Genomic DNA, 17,745 nt, shown 5'->3' with positions numbered 1-17,745 from the left:
CTTGTCCCAACTGCACAGCCAGGATTTGAATCCAATTTTGGTGCTTCGTTCCTTTCCCCCCTGCCATGCCCCTTCAGGATGCCTTTGAACTCTGGATCTCTCCACCTGGTCTGATTCTGTCCAGAGGCCTGGGAGGATTGGCATTATTAAGATGTTATTGAAAATGTTGGCACATATAATCGGCTTGGATCAGAAACCAAAGCTCTTAGCAGAGTAACAAGGTGAAGTATTTTGTGCTAATAATTTACGTGATGATGAGATGGTTTTCAGAAGATTGGATGTGCTCCTAAAGGTGTTGCTTAAAGTCACTCTTCAAACCAGGCTGGGAACATAAAAATCCCAGAAGAACTACAGACTCTGTAGTTTGTACAGATCTCAAAATAAGGTAGCTGAGGTAGAAAGAGACAGAACTATGTGCTGAGAATTGAAGACATAGTGGTCACTGTCTTCAAGGAGCTCCCAGTCTGGTGGAAAAGAAAGTTGTAAAGATGAATAATATAAGACAATGGTCATAAGAGCTAGCTGAAGGATAAGAATAGCTTCCTGTAGTTTCAGCATTTTTTCTCTAAAAATTCATTTCTTTAATTGGTAAATTTGTGAGAAGGAAAGCTACCTCCCTGAGAAAGCAATGCCCATGATGTTGAACATTTAAGACTAGAAGAAATTATTCTACATTATTATGTATATACTAAGGGTCAGGTACTTATTCTCTCTAGTCCATTATTTTTATTTATATTTATTAATAAAGAAATGTAAAAAACTAAGTGGTTTGGCCAACGCTGCACAGCTGGTGACTGGGTGAGTTGTGATTCAGCCGCACTCTGCTTCCAAATCTCCACCTCTTGCCACTGTGCCAGGCTTCCTCTCAGCAAACCTGAACCCTTGATTGTCAAGTATAAAACACACCTATCACTGTGTCCCATGTTTAGAATGAGGATATCTTTTTTGTTTTCCTTAAACAAAGTTTTAATAGCAGGCATCTTGATGGGAGGTCATCTCCTGCAGGCTGCAGATGCAATGATACAGTTCTGAGTGCATTAGGAGCCCTCTGGTCTGCCTTCCCTAAACAGGGGTCAGCCCAGAGTACAGGAACGCTGAGTTTCTCACTGACATTCTTCAGGGCCCCAGCAGATTCCTGGGTATCCAGAAGATTTTCTCCTGGGTTTCTGTGTCCACTGCTTCAGGTACCACGGCTTAGCTGAGAGGGGAAAGACAAAAACTAACACTCCTTGCCAGAGAGGAGGGTGGTTTCCTGCTACCTTTGCAATTTTCTGCAGTCAGTGTTGTTGTTTTGGAACCTGACTTAACATCATCTTATCTCCTTGATCTGTGGTCACTTTGGGGGAATCCAACAGAAGCAGAGGCACTCTGCATTTAATTCCACCTGGGCTTTCCTGAAAGGCAGCCCAGGAAATGATCAAGCTCCACATACCGGTGGACAGGCAGGAGATGCACTGGGAGAAGAAAGACGGTTGTGTCAGGTACACGGTGTCATGCACAGGGTTACAGCTTGCTTTATGGCTTGCCCGGAGAGGAAAATAACAGGGTTTGGATCTTGTCTCCCTTGCTTCCTCGCTAGGGGATTTGGAGCAAGCAGCTTAGATTCCCCAGAGTCTCCTTTCTTCATCTGCAAGTCTGGAAGGATAATGCTTGCCTCCTGCAGTTATTTAGAAGGCTAAATAACATCAAAGAACCTAATAGCCTACCCAATGCCTGGCACACAATTAGGAGCTCCCTGCCCCAGGCAACTCCACTTCCAATTCATATTGTGCAAGGCTTGCCACATTCATCTTCCAAGAGCAGATGTCCAGTTATGTCACATCTCTGCTCAACAGCACTCAGAGGCTCCCTATTACTCACTGAACAATGACAACATTCCCCAGCCTGTTGAGGCCCACATCTCTTGCTGGGTGTGATGTCCTCCACTTCCCTCTGCACAGCTCACACATGCTAGAAAGCTGAGCTCTACACTTGTTCTTTGTCATGCTTTTACCTCCCATGCCTCTCCTCCCTTATGTGGAGTACCTGCCCTGTCTCCGTGTCCCCTACCTTATACAAAGTCTGCTGCAAGGCAGTCTTCAATGATTTGTCAGCCATGGCGATCTCTCCATCCTCTGTCCACTTATTAGGTTCTGTCTGCATCTCTCTTACAAAACTGCCAAACATTATAGTTCTCCGTGGCTATGTCTTGTTTTTCTTGCCAGCCTATGAGCTTCCCAAAAGCAGGATTTGCTTCTGAATCATTATTGTATTCTACCCAGCAACAATCCTCAGTATATGAATGAACGAGTGAATATGTGAATGAATGAATAATGCCATAATCCCTTCCTAACTCAATTTCCCCTCAACGGAATGCTAGCATATAAATACTTTTAAAACCTTTCCAGCAACAAATGAGCATTTTAGTTTCATTAACTGTCTTTGTTTTGTCTACTGGAGGTACTTTGAAAAAAAAGGGAACTTAGGGATGGGATTTGAAAAGGAAATAAACAGATTGAAAGATTGAAGACAAAGAGTTGAGGTTTTCCCTGAAGCCTTGGCAAGGACGAGGGCAGAAGAGGAGTAAAAACTGTAGCTCTGCAGCTTCTTCAAGAGGGGAGGGACCATAAGGCACAGGTGAGAAGCCAAGTCACAAGCTTTGGCCTGAAGCTACGAGGCGAAGGGAGAGATGATGGAGTTTTATAACCCAGACACAAAAAAAGGGGGCTTGAGAAAGAAATTTGAGTGTTTCATCCAAGCATCAAATGTACATATCACTTACGTGACTAGGACCCCAGCAGGACCCTTGGGGACAAAGCTAACAGCTCTGTGTCCTAAAAGCCACCAGACATTTGGCACTTGGGGAGAGGCCCCGACACCAGAGAAGGTACCTTTTCCCTTGCCCATTGTTGTAGCCAAGGAAGCCAATTTCCTGCTGTCTTTGGAACTTGGGGTGGGGTTGTATGTGTGTGGACGGGGGGGGCAGGCAGGGGGTAAACTTCTAATGAACAAGGCAGGGTAATAAAAATTAAAGATGTAATAGCCATTATTGCCTATTTGAAATGCATAAAATAATAGTCATATCCTACTTAGTGTACTGCCTATTTTTAATCTTAATGAATATAATGATTTATAAGGATTTTTCTAGGTTTACTCCCAAACTCTTGTTAACTTTACTTGTGCCCATTAATTTTCCTACCCTGGCCAGGCACGGTGGCTCACACCTATAAACCCAGCACTTTGGGAGGCTGAGGCAGGTGGATCACCTGAAGTCAGGAGTCCAAGACCAGCCTGGCCAACATGGCGAAACCCCGTCTAAATACAAAAATTAGCCAGCCGTGGTGGTGGGCGCCTGGAGCTACTCAGGAGGCTGTGGCTGGAGAATCACTTGAACCTGGGAGGCGGAGGTTGCAGTGAGCTGAGATCATGCCACTGCACTCCAGCCTGGGCCACAAGAGCAAAATCCTCGTCTCAAAAAAAAAGAAAAATTCTACCCTGAAGGTAGTTGAGGAGCCAGTCTCTGGAAAGTACCAACGGGATACTCTGTACTTGGCCAGAGGCTGCTGAACGTTCCTGCCTAATAGAATTACTCTTTATTTAAAATAATTTGCCATAAAGAAACATAGTAAATGTAGATGAAGACAACAAAATTTTACTATTAAGTGGATTTTGTTTTTCATGGGAATTCCCAGCAATTCCTCAACTTATAATAAACAGCAATGTTTTTTAAGCTAGGATCCTAGATATATTTGGGAAAAACGAATTCAGGGAGCTTCTCAAATAATGGCTTTTTGGGGGTTAACCTCCTATGCCTAAGTGTATCCTTCATGCCTTATTCTTTAGCCTAGTAGGTCTCTTGTATAATAAGGCATTTTATAGTATTTTTTATGGGTGAATGTGGCAGTATGGGGCAGGAAAAGTACAGGGACCTTGAATCTTTGAGGGCCTATATTCAAATTCCTATTCCTTCTCTTGGAATGATCTGAGGCAAATGACCTAAAACCTTAGGACCTCCCTTTACCCTTCTTTTGAGTAGGGTAGAATTTCTTTTCTTCATTTGGAAAAACCTTTATTTTGTACAGGTATCTCCTGTGTCCGAGAGTCCTGAAAATCAAATTTATAGTCATAGGATTCTAGGGCCAGAAAGGACCTCACATGTCTCCCAGTTCAGAATTTCCATCTTTCAGATGAGGGAACTGAGGCTCAGAGAGGGGAAGTCATTTGCCAGAGGTTGCAATCAGCAGCTGGGCCAGAACCAGAACTCTTCTGTGTAAGGACCTCTGCCCAGGTGACTCCAACACTCCCATGTGGTATATTACAGGAAGATCAACCCATTCCACAGATCAAGTGCTTTAGTCCATTTTCTGCAGCTGTAACAGAATGCCACAGACTGGGTAGTTTATAAAGAAAAGAAATTTATTTAGCTCACAGTTCTGGAGGCTGAGAAATCCAAGAGCATGGTGCCAGCATCTGGCAAAGGCCTCCTGCTGCTTCATCCCAGGGGAAAAGGTGGAAGGGCAAGTGAGCACATGTGAAAGAGACAAGCATGAGGGGCCAGCCTTGCTTTATAACAACCCATGATTGAGATAACTCACTCACTGCTATGAGAAGGCATTAATCCATTCATCAAGGCAGAGCCATCACAATCTAGGCACCTCCATTAATCCCTACCTCCCAACACTACCACATTGAGGAATTTAGGTTCCAACACTTTTGAGGAACACACTCAAACCATAGCAGCAAGAGAGTAAGATTTAGAGAAGGTCAGTGACTTATTTGTCTGGTGAATCTGTGACAGAACTGTTAATGGGGGCCGCTGGCCACTAACCCTAGACCTTAGCCCCATGTTGCATTCCTTGTCTACTCCCATCACAGTATGCAGTCAATCCGTTGTGCAAATAACATTCAGTTCGTACTTTGCTCCAAGCCCTGTGCTGGGTGCTTGGGTTGTAAAAAGGGCAGATCTTCAGTCACTGTCCTGCAGGGTTCAGTTCACTCAAGGAAAGGTGGGTAAACAGTTATTTTAAGGCAAGACCATTACTCCCATAGCACAAGATGAGATGGGAGAACAGAGGAAGGTACATTCGAGCCTCTCAGGAAGGCTGCATAGAGGAAGCATCTGTGTGGGATTTGCAGGGTGCCGGGACCCCACTTTCTTCTCTTCATTGCTGTGGGACCAGGAACAAGCCTTATTTTCCCATAGTTAGTGTGTTTGCAATGACTGCTGGAGCAGAGGGTCTGTGAGAAAGGATTGGGGCATCTTGCCACCTCGCTCAGTTGGATCTGTGTTCTCTGCTTCGACAGAAAAGATCCCGCACCATCCTCCAGGATCCAATGGCCTTGGAGAGAGGGCTGCAGGGCCCACGGACATTGCTGACTCTTCAGAACGTGCTGACATGGAGCCAGGTCAGTCCCCTTGTCTGCTCTGATTTTCTGTCGTTAGCTGCAAATTTGTGGCCTTGATGAGAAATGCAATCTCAGACTCTGAACATTTGCATGTTTTTTGGTTGGAGGCTTTTACGGCTTGGCAGCATAGAAAGTAGAGGAGGTCTGGCCAGAGTAAAGGTAGCCTTCTCCGGGAACAGATGCAGTAGGACTGGTAGGTGGCAACGGTTGCTGGAAACCAAGCTGGCAGCCAGCATGGTGGGAGGGCAAGGTGGGCAAGGATCGGGTGTCCAGCAGGTATGTGATGGGGGTGCTGGCAGCAAGGAGGTCACATGTCAGTCTAGGACCAGAGAGGCAGCAATGCTAATCAAGGTCATTCTTGGGTACAGGAGACCAGGGTGCAGGGCCCAGAGTCTGGTGGCTATGTGTTGAGCTGAACTGGAGTGAGATCGGAGGCACAGTGGGGAATGGGAGACGGGGAGGTGAGTGGAAGGCTGCCCAGAAGGCAGGTGGTCTGGAGGCCAGATCTAGTGCCTAAGATGGCTCTCTAGAAGCGTTTCCTCATATTGCTGTGCAGAAAAGCAATGAAAAAAACAGCAGGAAACTCCTGGATTCTATGGGAAAAGTGGAATGATGTTTCAAGCTAGAGAAGGAACATGGTACAGAGAGGAGTGAAATTATAAGTGAAAACTGGTCAGATTGAGGGAGGCTGAGGACACAGGAAGGATCCAGGGAAGAGGGAGTATGGCCTTTATTGAAAGCCTACTGTGAACCTACTGGGTACCAAGCACTTTTTCTTATCCTTCCAGCAATCTTTCAAGATAGAAATATGAGTCTTGTTAGGCTTAGTTATGCTACAGTAATAAATTAACTCCAGAATCCTAGTGGCTTAACATAGCAAAAGTTTATTTCTTTCTCATGCTACATATCCATCCAAGATTGGTGGAAAGCTTTGCTCTACCTAGTGACTTAGCAACCAGGCTGATGAAATCTCTGACATATTTTAGGGGTACGACCTGGATGATTGGCCACTTTGGTCTCTGTAGCAGAGGAGGAAATCACTGGAAGGTTGAACATTGACTCTTAAATGCATTGGTCCTGAAGTGACACACCGCCCATTGGCCAGAACTAGCCCTGTGGTCCTGCCTGATTTCTGGGATTCCAGGAGGTGTGGGAAGACATGGATATTTTAGGAGCGTTAACTTCCTCTGCCACAGTAGATATGATTTCCATTTTACAGGAAAGGAATTGAGGCTTAGAGAAATAGTCTTGTCAAAGGTCTTCCAAATAAAAAGTGCTGGAGTCTGGACCTTACGTAACTTCTGATTAATCATTTATGTAGTTATTCGACAAAGACATATGGAGGATTTACCATGAGCGCAGCACTATGTTAAGCTCTGGGGATATCACAAGGAATAAAAACAAAGGTAGGCTCTTCCCTCACCCTGACAAGTGTATAACTACAAACTGAGATCAATGCTCTGCAATAGAGACATAGGTTCTCTGAGGAGCTCCATTAATATTTTTTGCTTTTTGGCCAGGCTTGGTGGTTCAAGCCTATAATCTCAGCACTTTGGGAGGCCAAGGCGGGTAGATCACTTGAGGTCAGGAGTTCGAGACCAGCCTGACCAACATGGTAAAACCCCATCTCTACTAAAAGTAAAAAAATATTAGCCAGGCGTGGTGGCAGGTGCCTGTAGTCCCAGCTACTCAGGAGGCTGAGGCAGGAAAATCACTTGAACTCTGGAGGCAGAAGTTGCAGTGAGCCAAGATTGTGCCACTGCATTCCAGCCTGGGTGACAGACAGAGAGAGACTCCGTCTCAAAAAAAAAAAAAAAAAGATTTTTTTTTTGCTTTCTTTAGAGGGACAGGTAAAGTGGGGTCACATTTACTGAGGCACTGTGCCAAGTAGTTGATTGATGCATCTCATTTGAGTCCCACAACCCCATAAGGTATTCTTATGACCCCATTTTTTAAGATAAGAAAACCAAGGCTCACTCAGCATAGTAAGATAAAAGCTGAACTCTTCAACCTCACCATACTCACTTGTAATAGTGACATGAAAGTTAAAATTTAAAAGTCATTGGATCTAGACCTCCACCCCATCTAAACCTGAAGTGTGGTTTCCTCTTCCTCCTCTTCAACCCCTCTTTCACAGGGGACTTTCTCTCCCTGGTTCCCCAACGCCCAGCCCAAGAGACTCAGCTGCTCATCCGAGTCTACATGGGGGCCTTCCACGTAGTTGGTCCCATCAAACTCATCTGAATTGGAGGAGGAAAGACGTTTTGCAAAAATACTAGGCTGCAGAATCTGAGTCTAGCAGGATGGAGCAGTCCTCCCAGGCCAGTTCTTTCTGGGCCCCTCTTCTGATTAAACCTTTCTCCATAGCATCTGTCTCTACCTGGTGTGTATATTACTAGACAAGTTTAATTGCCTATTTTCTGTCTTCTTCTATTAGAACACAAGCTCCACAGGGCAGGGACCTACTTTATTGGCCCCTGCCATGTTCTTCTGCCTGGAAAGATGCCTGGCACCTGGCAGGCACTTTGTAAAGATTCAAAATGGGAGCGTAAGAATAAATCATTGAACAGGTTCCATATTGTGACTTGCTTACATGCTACTATTCAAGCCATCCAGCCTCCACATACACTGTTCCTTCCTCCTGGAATGTCCCCACTGCCTTTCTCCTCCCACCACTAGCTCACTTTTCATGCACTCACTCTGCCTGCCCAGGAGGGTGAGGTCCCTTCACCACATGGCACAGACGTTATCCATTCATCCCATGAGCCTGGAGATTTCCTGGGGCAAGAATAGCTCCTCATTGAGCCCTCAGTGCCTGACACACAGATAGGACCCAGTTACTGTCTGTTGTCTCGAGCCCAGTGGACCAGAACAGCATCTGGCATTGCAGCCCAGGGGCCCCTTTCCTCCTCTGTGAGTTCCCGTCTCCCTCGGTCAGGAGGCGGAGACTTGTTGCCAACTTAGCCTCCTCCTGCTTAACGGCTGGGAAATCAGGAGGAGGAGGTAAATGGGACACTAATGAAATTCAGAGAGAAAACTAAATCGGGAGGTGTTGCAAACACTGTGGAGGAGGGAGACGTGATTTAAAAGGATGTTTCCAGGGTGGGAGGAGGAAATGGGGACAGTGGAGAGCCCTGGAGTTAGCGTCACACGGCCTCACCTCTCACACCTGCAGTGGGATGACCCCTGTGAGTCACTTTAGCTGCAGGCACTTCACTTTTCAGTCTTCAAATTAGTGGTCTTTTAGTTGACTGACTCATTCATTCAGTCATGCCTTCCCACCCCCTTTCCAAAAAGGATTTGAGTAGGTTAACAATTTAAAATTAATTAAGTCCAAGAACATTTAATAAAAAACTTAGGGTAGAAAGTAAGGGACAAAAAAGGGAAGAGGAGAAGAAAAAGATTCTCAGGACCACTCAGAAACAGGGGTTCCTGGAAAGGGGTTGCAAATCAGTGTCTTGAGGATGGCACAGGCCTTGGTGACAAGAAAATGGGTGCTAAAGACCTTTAAGGATGGAACAGCTCTGGTCATGTGGTAATCATGATGGCCCGTGCCTCAGAGCACTTTCAGATCCATGGTCCATTTCTTCAGTTATAAGCATTGACCATCTGCTACATGCCAGGGAACCCACATCATGTTTTTCTCTCTCTGTCTCATTAAATGTCACAACACCTTGCAAGGTGGTCTTTTAAAGTTCACGTTAGAGTTATGGCTACCAAGGCACAGAGAGACTGAGTCATCTGTTTAGCAAACGGTGCTGGGGCACTAAATGTCCACGTGCAAAAACATGAAGTTGGACTCTTTCCTCACACCATATACAAAAATTAACTCAAAATGGATCCCAGTCATGGGCAGAAATTGCTGCCTGAGGAGGCTGCCCAAGAACACTTATATACCTTGTCCTCCCCTGCCTTCCTGCCTTCTTCACAGCATGCCCTAAAGCACCTGTGCTCAAACTCTCTCATTTCAGCATTCTGTTTTACTCTTCAACATTATTGAAGACCCCAAAGGGTTTTCATTTATGTGGGTTATATCTGTCAAAATTTGACATATTATTAATTAATACTGAAAGATGTTAAAATTGTTATTTATCACTTATTTAAATTAACAATAATAAACCCTTACTTTAACATAAATAACATATTTTTATGAATCATGACTTTTCCAAAAGAAACAGAAATGAATGGAGTGGCATTGTTTTACATTTTGGCAAACCCCTTCAACGTTTGGCTTTATAGAGGTATCTGCTTCTGCATTCAACCTGGAAAACTTCACCGTGAGTTCATGAGAAAGCCAGAATGAAAAGGGAAAATGATGTTGTAGCGTTGTTATAAATAGTTTTGACCTCACAGACTTCCTGAAAGGTTTTAGGGACCCTCAGGGATCCTTGGCGCACACTTTGAAAACTGTGGGTATAAAAGGTGAGATACTCCCGAGTCCGGCGGGGAGTGAGGGGGAAGTCAACCGTGAATCTAGTAAAGAGAAGACGGGAAGTGGGAACAGTCTCAGTAGACAGGGGACAGGAGTTCTCCTGGAATGATGCCTCGCTGCTGTAGGGAGATCTTAGGCCTTTGCACATGGTATTCTCTTGGCCTAGAATGCTTTTCCCATCTTAGTCTGTTTAGCAGAATCTTCTTGGTGCTTTAAGGTCAAGTTGGTGTGACCGCCTTCAGATTGCCTTTCTTACCATCTTTCCAAACCCAAGGCTGAACTGCACTCTCCACCTCACCCAGAACCCTGGTGGGTGAGCATTTAAGCAGAAGAGTGGTTGCAGGTGGGGTTCCAGGTTGGGGTCAGTGCCTACTGGGGAAAGGTTTGGATGCCAGGCGAAGGAGGTGGGGCTTTTTGTGATTGTTGTTTAAAAAGTAAGAAGCCATTGAAAGTGCTTTTATAAGCAACTTCTTGATGGTGTACAAATGTATGTATACAGAGGGCTATGGTCACCAACAGGCAGATAAAAGTCATCCACTACTAATTCTAATTCATTAGCAAATAAAGTAATGCCAGTTATCTAGAAGAGAGGGGGAAATGAGAAAAAGGAGGAGGAAAGAAACCAGCAGCAAATTGAGCACTCACTATGTGCCAGGCATTCTTCCTGTCATCATCGCAGCAGTTGTCTGTGTTTTCCCCATTTTCAGATGGATAAGCAGATTTTTCTCCCCTCCCTGCTCCCCAGGATACCTTGCTAGTAAAAGCCAAAGCTGGGATTCAAACTGCAGACTCCCATCAGCCTCTTCCAAGGCCCATGACCACTTTTCCCACGACTCCACGCTTGCTTGGCACTGTTTGCTTGGCCTTCAGTGTTTACTGCTACGTACTGCTGCTCTTTTAAAGATGTGTTTCTGTTGTATCTTTCCAGACATATGTTTCAGTTCTTGGAAAATTGAACAGGGACACCAATATGCTCCTTTGGTCCGCCCAATTGGAGTCTACCATGACAGTTCCCATGCGCACAGCAGACAATCCATAATCCCTGCTTTCATGTTGCTTGCTTTTCATGGAAGACATGACAATTAAGATGTAAACCCCATGTTGCTATTAAATACAGGTACTGGTGACAGAGATTATTACATGGTCAGGCCCTGTTCATCCTGGCTGGCGATGGGAACTGGGAAGTCAAAGGAGTTAGGATAGTGCATTTTTTCTCAGGGTCAGACTGAAGAAATAATCCTAAAGAGGACACCGTACTTCCTATGTAAATATTGAGTAAAGCAGACAAACCTTATGAGGCTAAGAGTATATTGTCCCATATGGTGCCAATTATGTCTGTTAAGTAAGGCTAAATAAACATTTACTGAACTCTTACTATGGCTTGGTATCTATGCTAGGCATATTGTATGTTTTATCTTCACTATAAAAACCTATATATTTTTGGCTCTAAGAGATAGAAATGTCCCCATTTCCAGTAATCAAACTGCAATGCAGAGAAGGACATATAGCTGATACCTGGTAAAGCTGGAGTTTGAAGCCAGGCCTGACTGTCTTATCCTTTGGAAATACCATACTTTCCCCGCACAAGGAGAAATGCTGAGGCTGGTTCTGGCAGGGTGCCATGCACTGACTGGTGAGGTTGGAGTGGTCCTTAGCAGTGCTGCAGTGACCACTGATAACCTCATGCTGGTTTCAGCTCTTTCTTTCCAGACCATGTCTATCTTCCTAGGCTTCTTCTGCTTCCCTGTGATTGCACCTCCAGTCTCCACTCAGAGCACTCAGGATGCCCGCGGCCTCCCCATACCACCATTGTCTTCCAGCACCCAGTGTTAGCTTCATTACTATTCCTGGTGGACTAACTGAACACATGAATAGGCTTAGGGAAGAAGAAGGAGCAGTGAACCTAAGATGAGATTTAAAAGGTGCCACAGATTGTGCTGGAAACTCAAGAGTTCCCGATTTGCTTAAAAAAGGAATACTGTGAGGGAACGCCTTCTGGCCCAGGGCTCCCATGCTTTGGGAAGGAGCACCAGACAGCCACAGAAGCTAAGTGTGGAACTCTGCCCTTTCCCAAGGCTGGCCGGGTTGGGGTTAGCAGAGCGAACTCACCCACTGCTGTGGATGTTGCTGCTCTTCCAAAACCCCTTTGATGCAATCCTTCTTTACCTATCCTGCATCCTCAGAGTAGGGAAGCTGCACAGTGCTGGGTGTGCAGTCAGAATGATTGCAGAGCCATTTACAAGCCAAATGCTAGTTTATTTCCAAATAGGAAGGTCAGTGTCATTATCCTTGGTGGATTCAATTACCAAATCCTCCCAATCATTGGACTCGCTTCCTGTTGCTAATTGCATCTGCGGCTGCACACCTCGGTGGTCAGTTTATCCAAAGCCATTGAGGTAGTGGCCCAAGGGCTGTTTGCAAGGCTGTGGACCTCTGTCGCTGTACTGCCTTGACTTACCCGCTGGGAAATGGATGTCTTTAGACATCTTCCACCTCCCATTGCCTTTGTGAAAATTCCCCTGGTAGAAAGGAGCAATGAGAAGCACATAAACCTTTGCCTCTTTGGATTCTGGCCATAGTGGAAAAGCCAAGTATGCAGAAAACACTCCAGGGGTGAGAACAGACATTTGTTGAGTAGCTATTAGGTGTCAGCCACTGTGCTAGGCATTTCACAGTCCATTTAACACTCTCAAATACCCAGTGAGGTAAGCATTGTTATTTCTGATACACAGATGGGGCCACAGAGCCTCAGAGAGGGTCAATGACTTTAAGTCACACAGCTAGGAAGTGGGGGAGTCTGGAATTGGATCAGGGTCATCTGCTATGAGGCCAAGCTTCTTCCCACTGGGTTGAAAATAATCACAAGAACAACAACATCAAGAACTACCATTTGTGGCATGGTCAGTATCTGCCTGAGTAGTATTAGCTCATTTAATCTTTACAACAACCCAGTGATAGTAGGTATTCTTATCACCCCCATTTTACACATGAGGAAACCAGGGTGGAGCGAAGTGCTTTCAAGATGAATAATTCTCCAAAATTGGGTCTTCAGAAGGCAAGCCTCAGCAATCTGTCACTGTTTGTTGCTCTGTCATAAATAGCACTTGTCTAAAATAGGCAAAGGCCTTACTCATAGATGTGCTTAATACTATGTAGCAATTGATCATTAATTTCATGGTGTTCTGTCTGCCCCACTGGAATGTGTATTCTGGTTGCTGTTAGCCTCTGCTAGCCATTGAGATGCCCCGTGCTCTGAGAGACTCCTGATAGAGACTTCTGCTCTAGGAATTCTAGAGCAAGAATTTCAGGATGTTAAGAGGCAAGCATGTTAGAAGGCCATATGGTACAGTTACAGAGAGCAGGCTCTGGAATAGCATTCCTATCAGAGGTGGGCTTGTGACTCTCTCTAGTTAGTGATTTTCAGTGGCTTCCCGTTGCTCTCCAGAGGAAGCCCAGACTTTTCACAGTATCATAGGAGGCCCTAAATTATCCCCCACTTTTTTTTTTTTTTTTTGCGACAGAGTCTTGCTGTGTCACCCAGGCTGGAGTACAGTGACACAATCTCTGTTCACTGCAACCTCTGCTTCCCGGGCTCAAGCGATCCTCCTACCTCAGCCTCCTGAGTAGCTGGGACTACAGGTGCATGCCACCATACCTGGCTAATTTTTGTATTTTTCTGTAGAGACGGGGTTTCACCATGTTATTCAGGCTGGTCTCAAACTCCTGAGCTCAAGCAATCCACCTGCCTTGGCCTCTCAAAGTGGTGGGATTACAGGTGTGAGCCACCACACCCAGCCGCCTGTATTATCCCCTTTCCCAAAAGAGTTCATCAGAGATGGCAGGGAGCTCAGGCTCTGGTTTCAAATCTGTGTTTTTCTACTTCCAAATTGTGTCCATCTCCTAAAGCAAGTTACGTAGCCACACTGTGCTTCTGGAACTTTATGTGTATAATTGATATAGTAGTAATAACAAAATAATGTTGTTGTTAGGGTCAAATAATACACATAAAGCACTTGGGACATCACCTGGCACATGGTTAACACTCTCACTCCGTGTTAGTTGGGATATTATTATTCTTGGCAACAGCAGCAGTAGTTGTAGCTTTAATAGCAGTGCTTCCTGGCCTTTGCACTTTTACAAAGCTCTTCTCTCAGCATGTGGAGCCCTTTGGATACTTTGAGCCTGGCAAACTCCTGCTCATTCTCCCAGGTCCCCCTGGAGATGAACTTGCAGGCAGACTGCCCCGACCCCACAGGCTCATTGCCTTGCTTCTGCCCCTATCCCACAGCCGATAGTCTCTGTGGCCTTCCCAGCATATGTCACCATTCTCTGGGCACACAGGGGCATTTCTAGATGTCCTGACTGGGAGCTCTTGAGGTCAGGGAGATGTCTGAGCACCAGGAAGTCCCCCAGTAAATGTTTATAGCATGAATTTGTCACTGCCCCATGCCCTGCCCAGGACTAAGAAATTCATAATTGGTGTTTGCAGGAATTTAGGCAAAGGAGGTTAAAGCTACATGGTGAGGAATGTGTATTAGTCCATTTTCACACTGCTGATAAAGACATACCTGAAACTGGAAATAAGAAGAGGTTTAATTGGACTTACAGTTCCACATGGCTGGGGAGGCCTCAGAATCATGGCAGGAGGTGGAAGGCCCTTCTTACATGGCAGCAGCAAGAGAAAATGAGGAAGAAGCAAAAGTGGAAATCCCTGATAAACCCGTCAGATCTTGTGAGACTTATTCACTATCATGAGAATAGCATGGGAAAGACTGGCCCCCTATGATTCAATTACCTCCTCCTGGGTCCCTGCCACAACATGTGGGAATTCTGGGAGATACAATTCAAGTTGAGATTTGGGTGGGGACACAGCCAAACTATATCAGAGTGTAAGAAGTACACAGGAAGCCAGGGCTACACCTGTGTCCCCTGCACCTGAATGTCACAGAGAATCAAGGAAGGCCTCATTATCTTCCACTGGCAACAAAAGCCCCACATAGCTTTGACCCCAAATTAGAAGAAAGCTCTCAGTTCCTTCCAATAAGCATTCTCTGTTCCAGCACTGTTCATGCAGCCACTTTCCTGCAATTCTAGATCTCTCTCAAGGCCTTCAGGAGATGCCAGATTTCATTCTGTCCCCTGGGAACATAGGGGCATTTCTAGATGTCCTGACTAGGAGCTCTTTTCTTCTGCCTTCTTTTTGATTTTTCCGCTTCAGGGCAGCACACCCAGACACCCAGGCATGGGAAAGAGCTCTGCCATAGGGGAGGTTCCCTAAGCACTTGCCCAGAGGCTAAAGGACTTGGACAGGCTTCATTGCTCCCTATAAGGCCTAAAACCTTGAAGCAAGTAGGCACCCTGGCCCTGTTCCTGAACACCAGACCTGCCAGTGGCCCATGGCGTTGGCCTTAGATTTCACCCTGAGTTCTGTACTCTGAGCTGCCCTCTTCTCAGCACGGTGGCTGCATGGAGTTGGTTCAACATTAGTAGTGCCTCCTTTCTCTCTTCCTTCATTTCAATTATAAAGTGTTCCTTGTATCAAAAAGTAGAATAAAGAATACAGTGAAAATCTGTATACCTACCACCCAGTCCAAGAATTAAAACATTCTCAGTATTATAATAGCCAAAACTGGAATTAGCCTAGATGTCCTTCAACAGGTGAACAGTGAACTGTGGTCCATGCATGCTATGGAATGCTACTCAGCACTAACAAGGAATGAACTATCTTATGTGTAACAGTTTGGATGAATCACCAGGGAATTACGCTGAGTGAGAATAAAACTATCTCAGAAACTTAACTACTGTCTGATTTCATTGATTTTTGAAATGACAAAATTTTAGAAATGAGGTAAGTGGTTGATGGAGTTGAGGACCTGGGCTGGGGGTGGAAGGGAGGTGGGTATGGAGATAAAAGGACACATGAGGATCCTTGCCTATGGAGACGTTCTGTATCTCGACTGTGGTGATGGACACACAAACCTATGCGAGTGGTAAAATTGTATAGAACTTAACCCATACACACATGAGTACCAGTAAAATGGGACATTTGAGTATGATTGGTAGACTGTATCAATATCCATATCTTGGCTATGACAGTATTTTATACTTTTGCAAAATGTTACCATTAGGGAAACTGGGCAGAGTGTACAAGGGACCTCTCTCTTGTTTCTTAAAACTGCATGTGAATCCTTAATTATCTCAATACAAATTTCAATTTAAAAAAAGAAAGATATTGCAAGAAACTTTAAAAGAAACATAATAGTCACAATTGAAGACAACGGTGTGCCCCCCAATCTCATTCCTCTCCTTCCTAAGAGGCAACAAGTATCTGGAATTTAGTATTGCTCATTCCCACACAATTCTGTACTTTTACTACATATGTATGTACAGTATCCACAAACAATAGATGCTATTGTTTGGTATATCTTCAAACTTGATATATATTGGGTTTTGTTGGAACTTACCACTGTGTATAACCCGTTGTGTGGCTGTAATAGAGCTCATTTATCCTTTCACTTGTTGCTGGACTTGGTTGTTTGTTTCCAGTCATCCAGTGTGAGCTGTGTTGCCGTGAAGGTTCTTGCTGATATCCTCTTGTGCACATGTGTAAGACTCTCCCTGCTATACCCTAGGAGTGCATAGGATGGCTAGGACACAGGGCAGGCACATCTGCAGCTCTACTAAACACTGCCAAATTTCCTTCCAAACTATACCTATTTATTCTCCCTCAAGCAGTATATCAGCCTATCTATGGCTCTGCATTTTTGCCATTGTGGTAATATCAGAAGTTAGTTTTTGCCAGTCTAGTGGGTGTGAAATGGTATCCTACTGTTTCAGTTCCCTTGGCTTCTTCTACCATGAAGCATGGTTCTGTACCCACATTGTATCTCCCCAACCAGACTAGAAACTTCTAGTCACAGCTCCCAGAGATAGGTGCCCAGGCCATAGTAGGGGCTCAAGATTTGTTGAATGAATAAAAAATAATAATTCCAGATGCTTTTACTTGGAAGGATTATAGTTGCTTTTTCTTCATTTTTTTCTTTTTTAATATTTAACCATTGCTTTTTAAAAATAACAGCTTTATTTAGACATAATTGACATATACATACAGTCATTTAAAGTGTACAATTCAGTGCTTTTCAGTATTTGCGGAGTCAAGAAACCATCACCACAATCCGTTTCAGAAAAGTTTCATTATTCTCCCAAAAGAACCCATATCCATTAACAGTCACTCCAGATTTCTTCCTAACCTAATGCCTCCACCCCCTGCACCACCTAGACCTGCTCTGGCCAGGTCTAGGGAACCACAGATCTATTTTCTGCACCTGTGGATTTGTCTATTCTGGAAATTTTATTGTATAAATGAAATCATACAACATGTGTTTTTTTGTGGCTGGCTTCTTTCACTTAGCATGTTTTCAAGGTTTATCTAGGTTGTAGTATGTGTCAGTACTTCATTCCTTTTTCTCGCCAAATATAGTACTTTCACTTTCTACAATTTCAGTTTCCTGTGAATACAGCAAAATAAGAAATTTTGGGAAAGAGATGATAGTCACATAACTTTTATTATAGTGCAGTCAGCCCTTTTGACATACAGGTTTTGCATCCATGAATTCAACCAACTGCAGATAGAAACCCACAATTACAGACTGTACTATGCCACTTTATGTAAGGGAGTTGAAGATTCTTGGATATGGATACCTGCAGGGGGTCCTGGAATCAATCCCCCATGATACAGATATCTGACTGTATACTGTTATAATTTCTCTATTTATTATTGCTAATCTCTGATTGTGCCTAATTTATAAATTAAACTTTATTATAGGTAGGTATGTATGTATAGAAAAAAGCATAGTATATACAGGGTTTGGTACTATCCTTAATTTCAGGCATCCACTGGGGGCCTTGGAACATATCCTCTGTGGATA

The 17,745-nt window shown here is 44.5% G+C and overlaps 1 protein-coding gene across 5 annotated transcripts in view; it reads left to right on the top strand.

Moving 5' to 3' along the window:
- Positions 1 to 17,745, top strand: part of TENM4 (teneurin transmembrane protein 4) — a 782,056-nt gene that overhangs the window by 223,474 nt on the left and 540,837 nt on the right. For all 5 annotated transcript variants that reach the window (XR_010127599.1, XM_063671257.1, XM_063671258.1 and 2 more), the window contains exon 3: positions 5,284 to 5,385. Coding sequence is in view for 3 of the 5 variants with exons in the window: in XM_063671257.1 (XP_063527327.1) it covers positions 5,376 to 5,385 (10 nt within the window). In the remaining 2 variants the exon portion in view is untranslated. The remainder of the gene's footprint in view (positions 1 to 5,283; positions 5,386 to 17,745) is intronic.

The sequence above is a fragment of the Pongo pygmaeus genome, chromosome 9 (genome assembly GCF_028885625.2).
Source record: "Pongo pygmaeus isolate AG05252 chromosome 9, NHGRI_mPonPyg2-v2.0_pri, whole genome shotgun sequence".
Classification (NCBI taxonomy): domain Eukaryota; kingdom Metazoa; phylum Chordata; class Mammalia; order Primates; family Hominidae; genus Pongo; species Pongo pygmaeus.
This window is presented reverse-complemented; position numbering and strand designations above follow the sequence as displayed.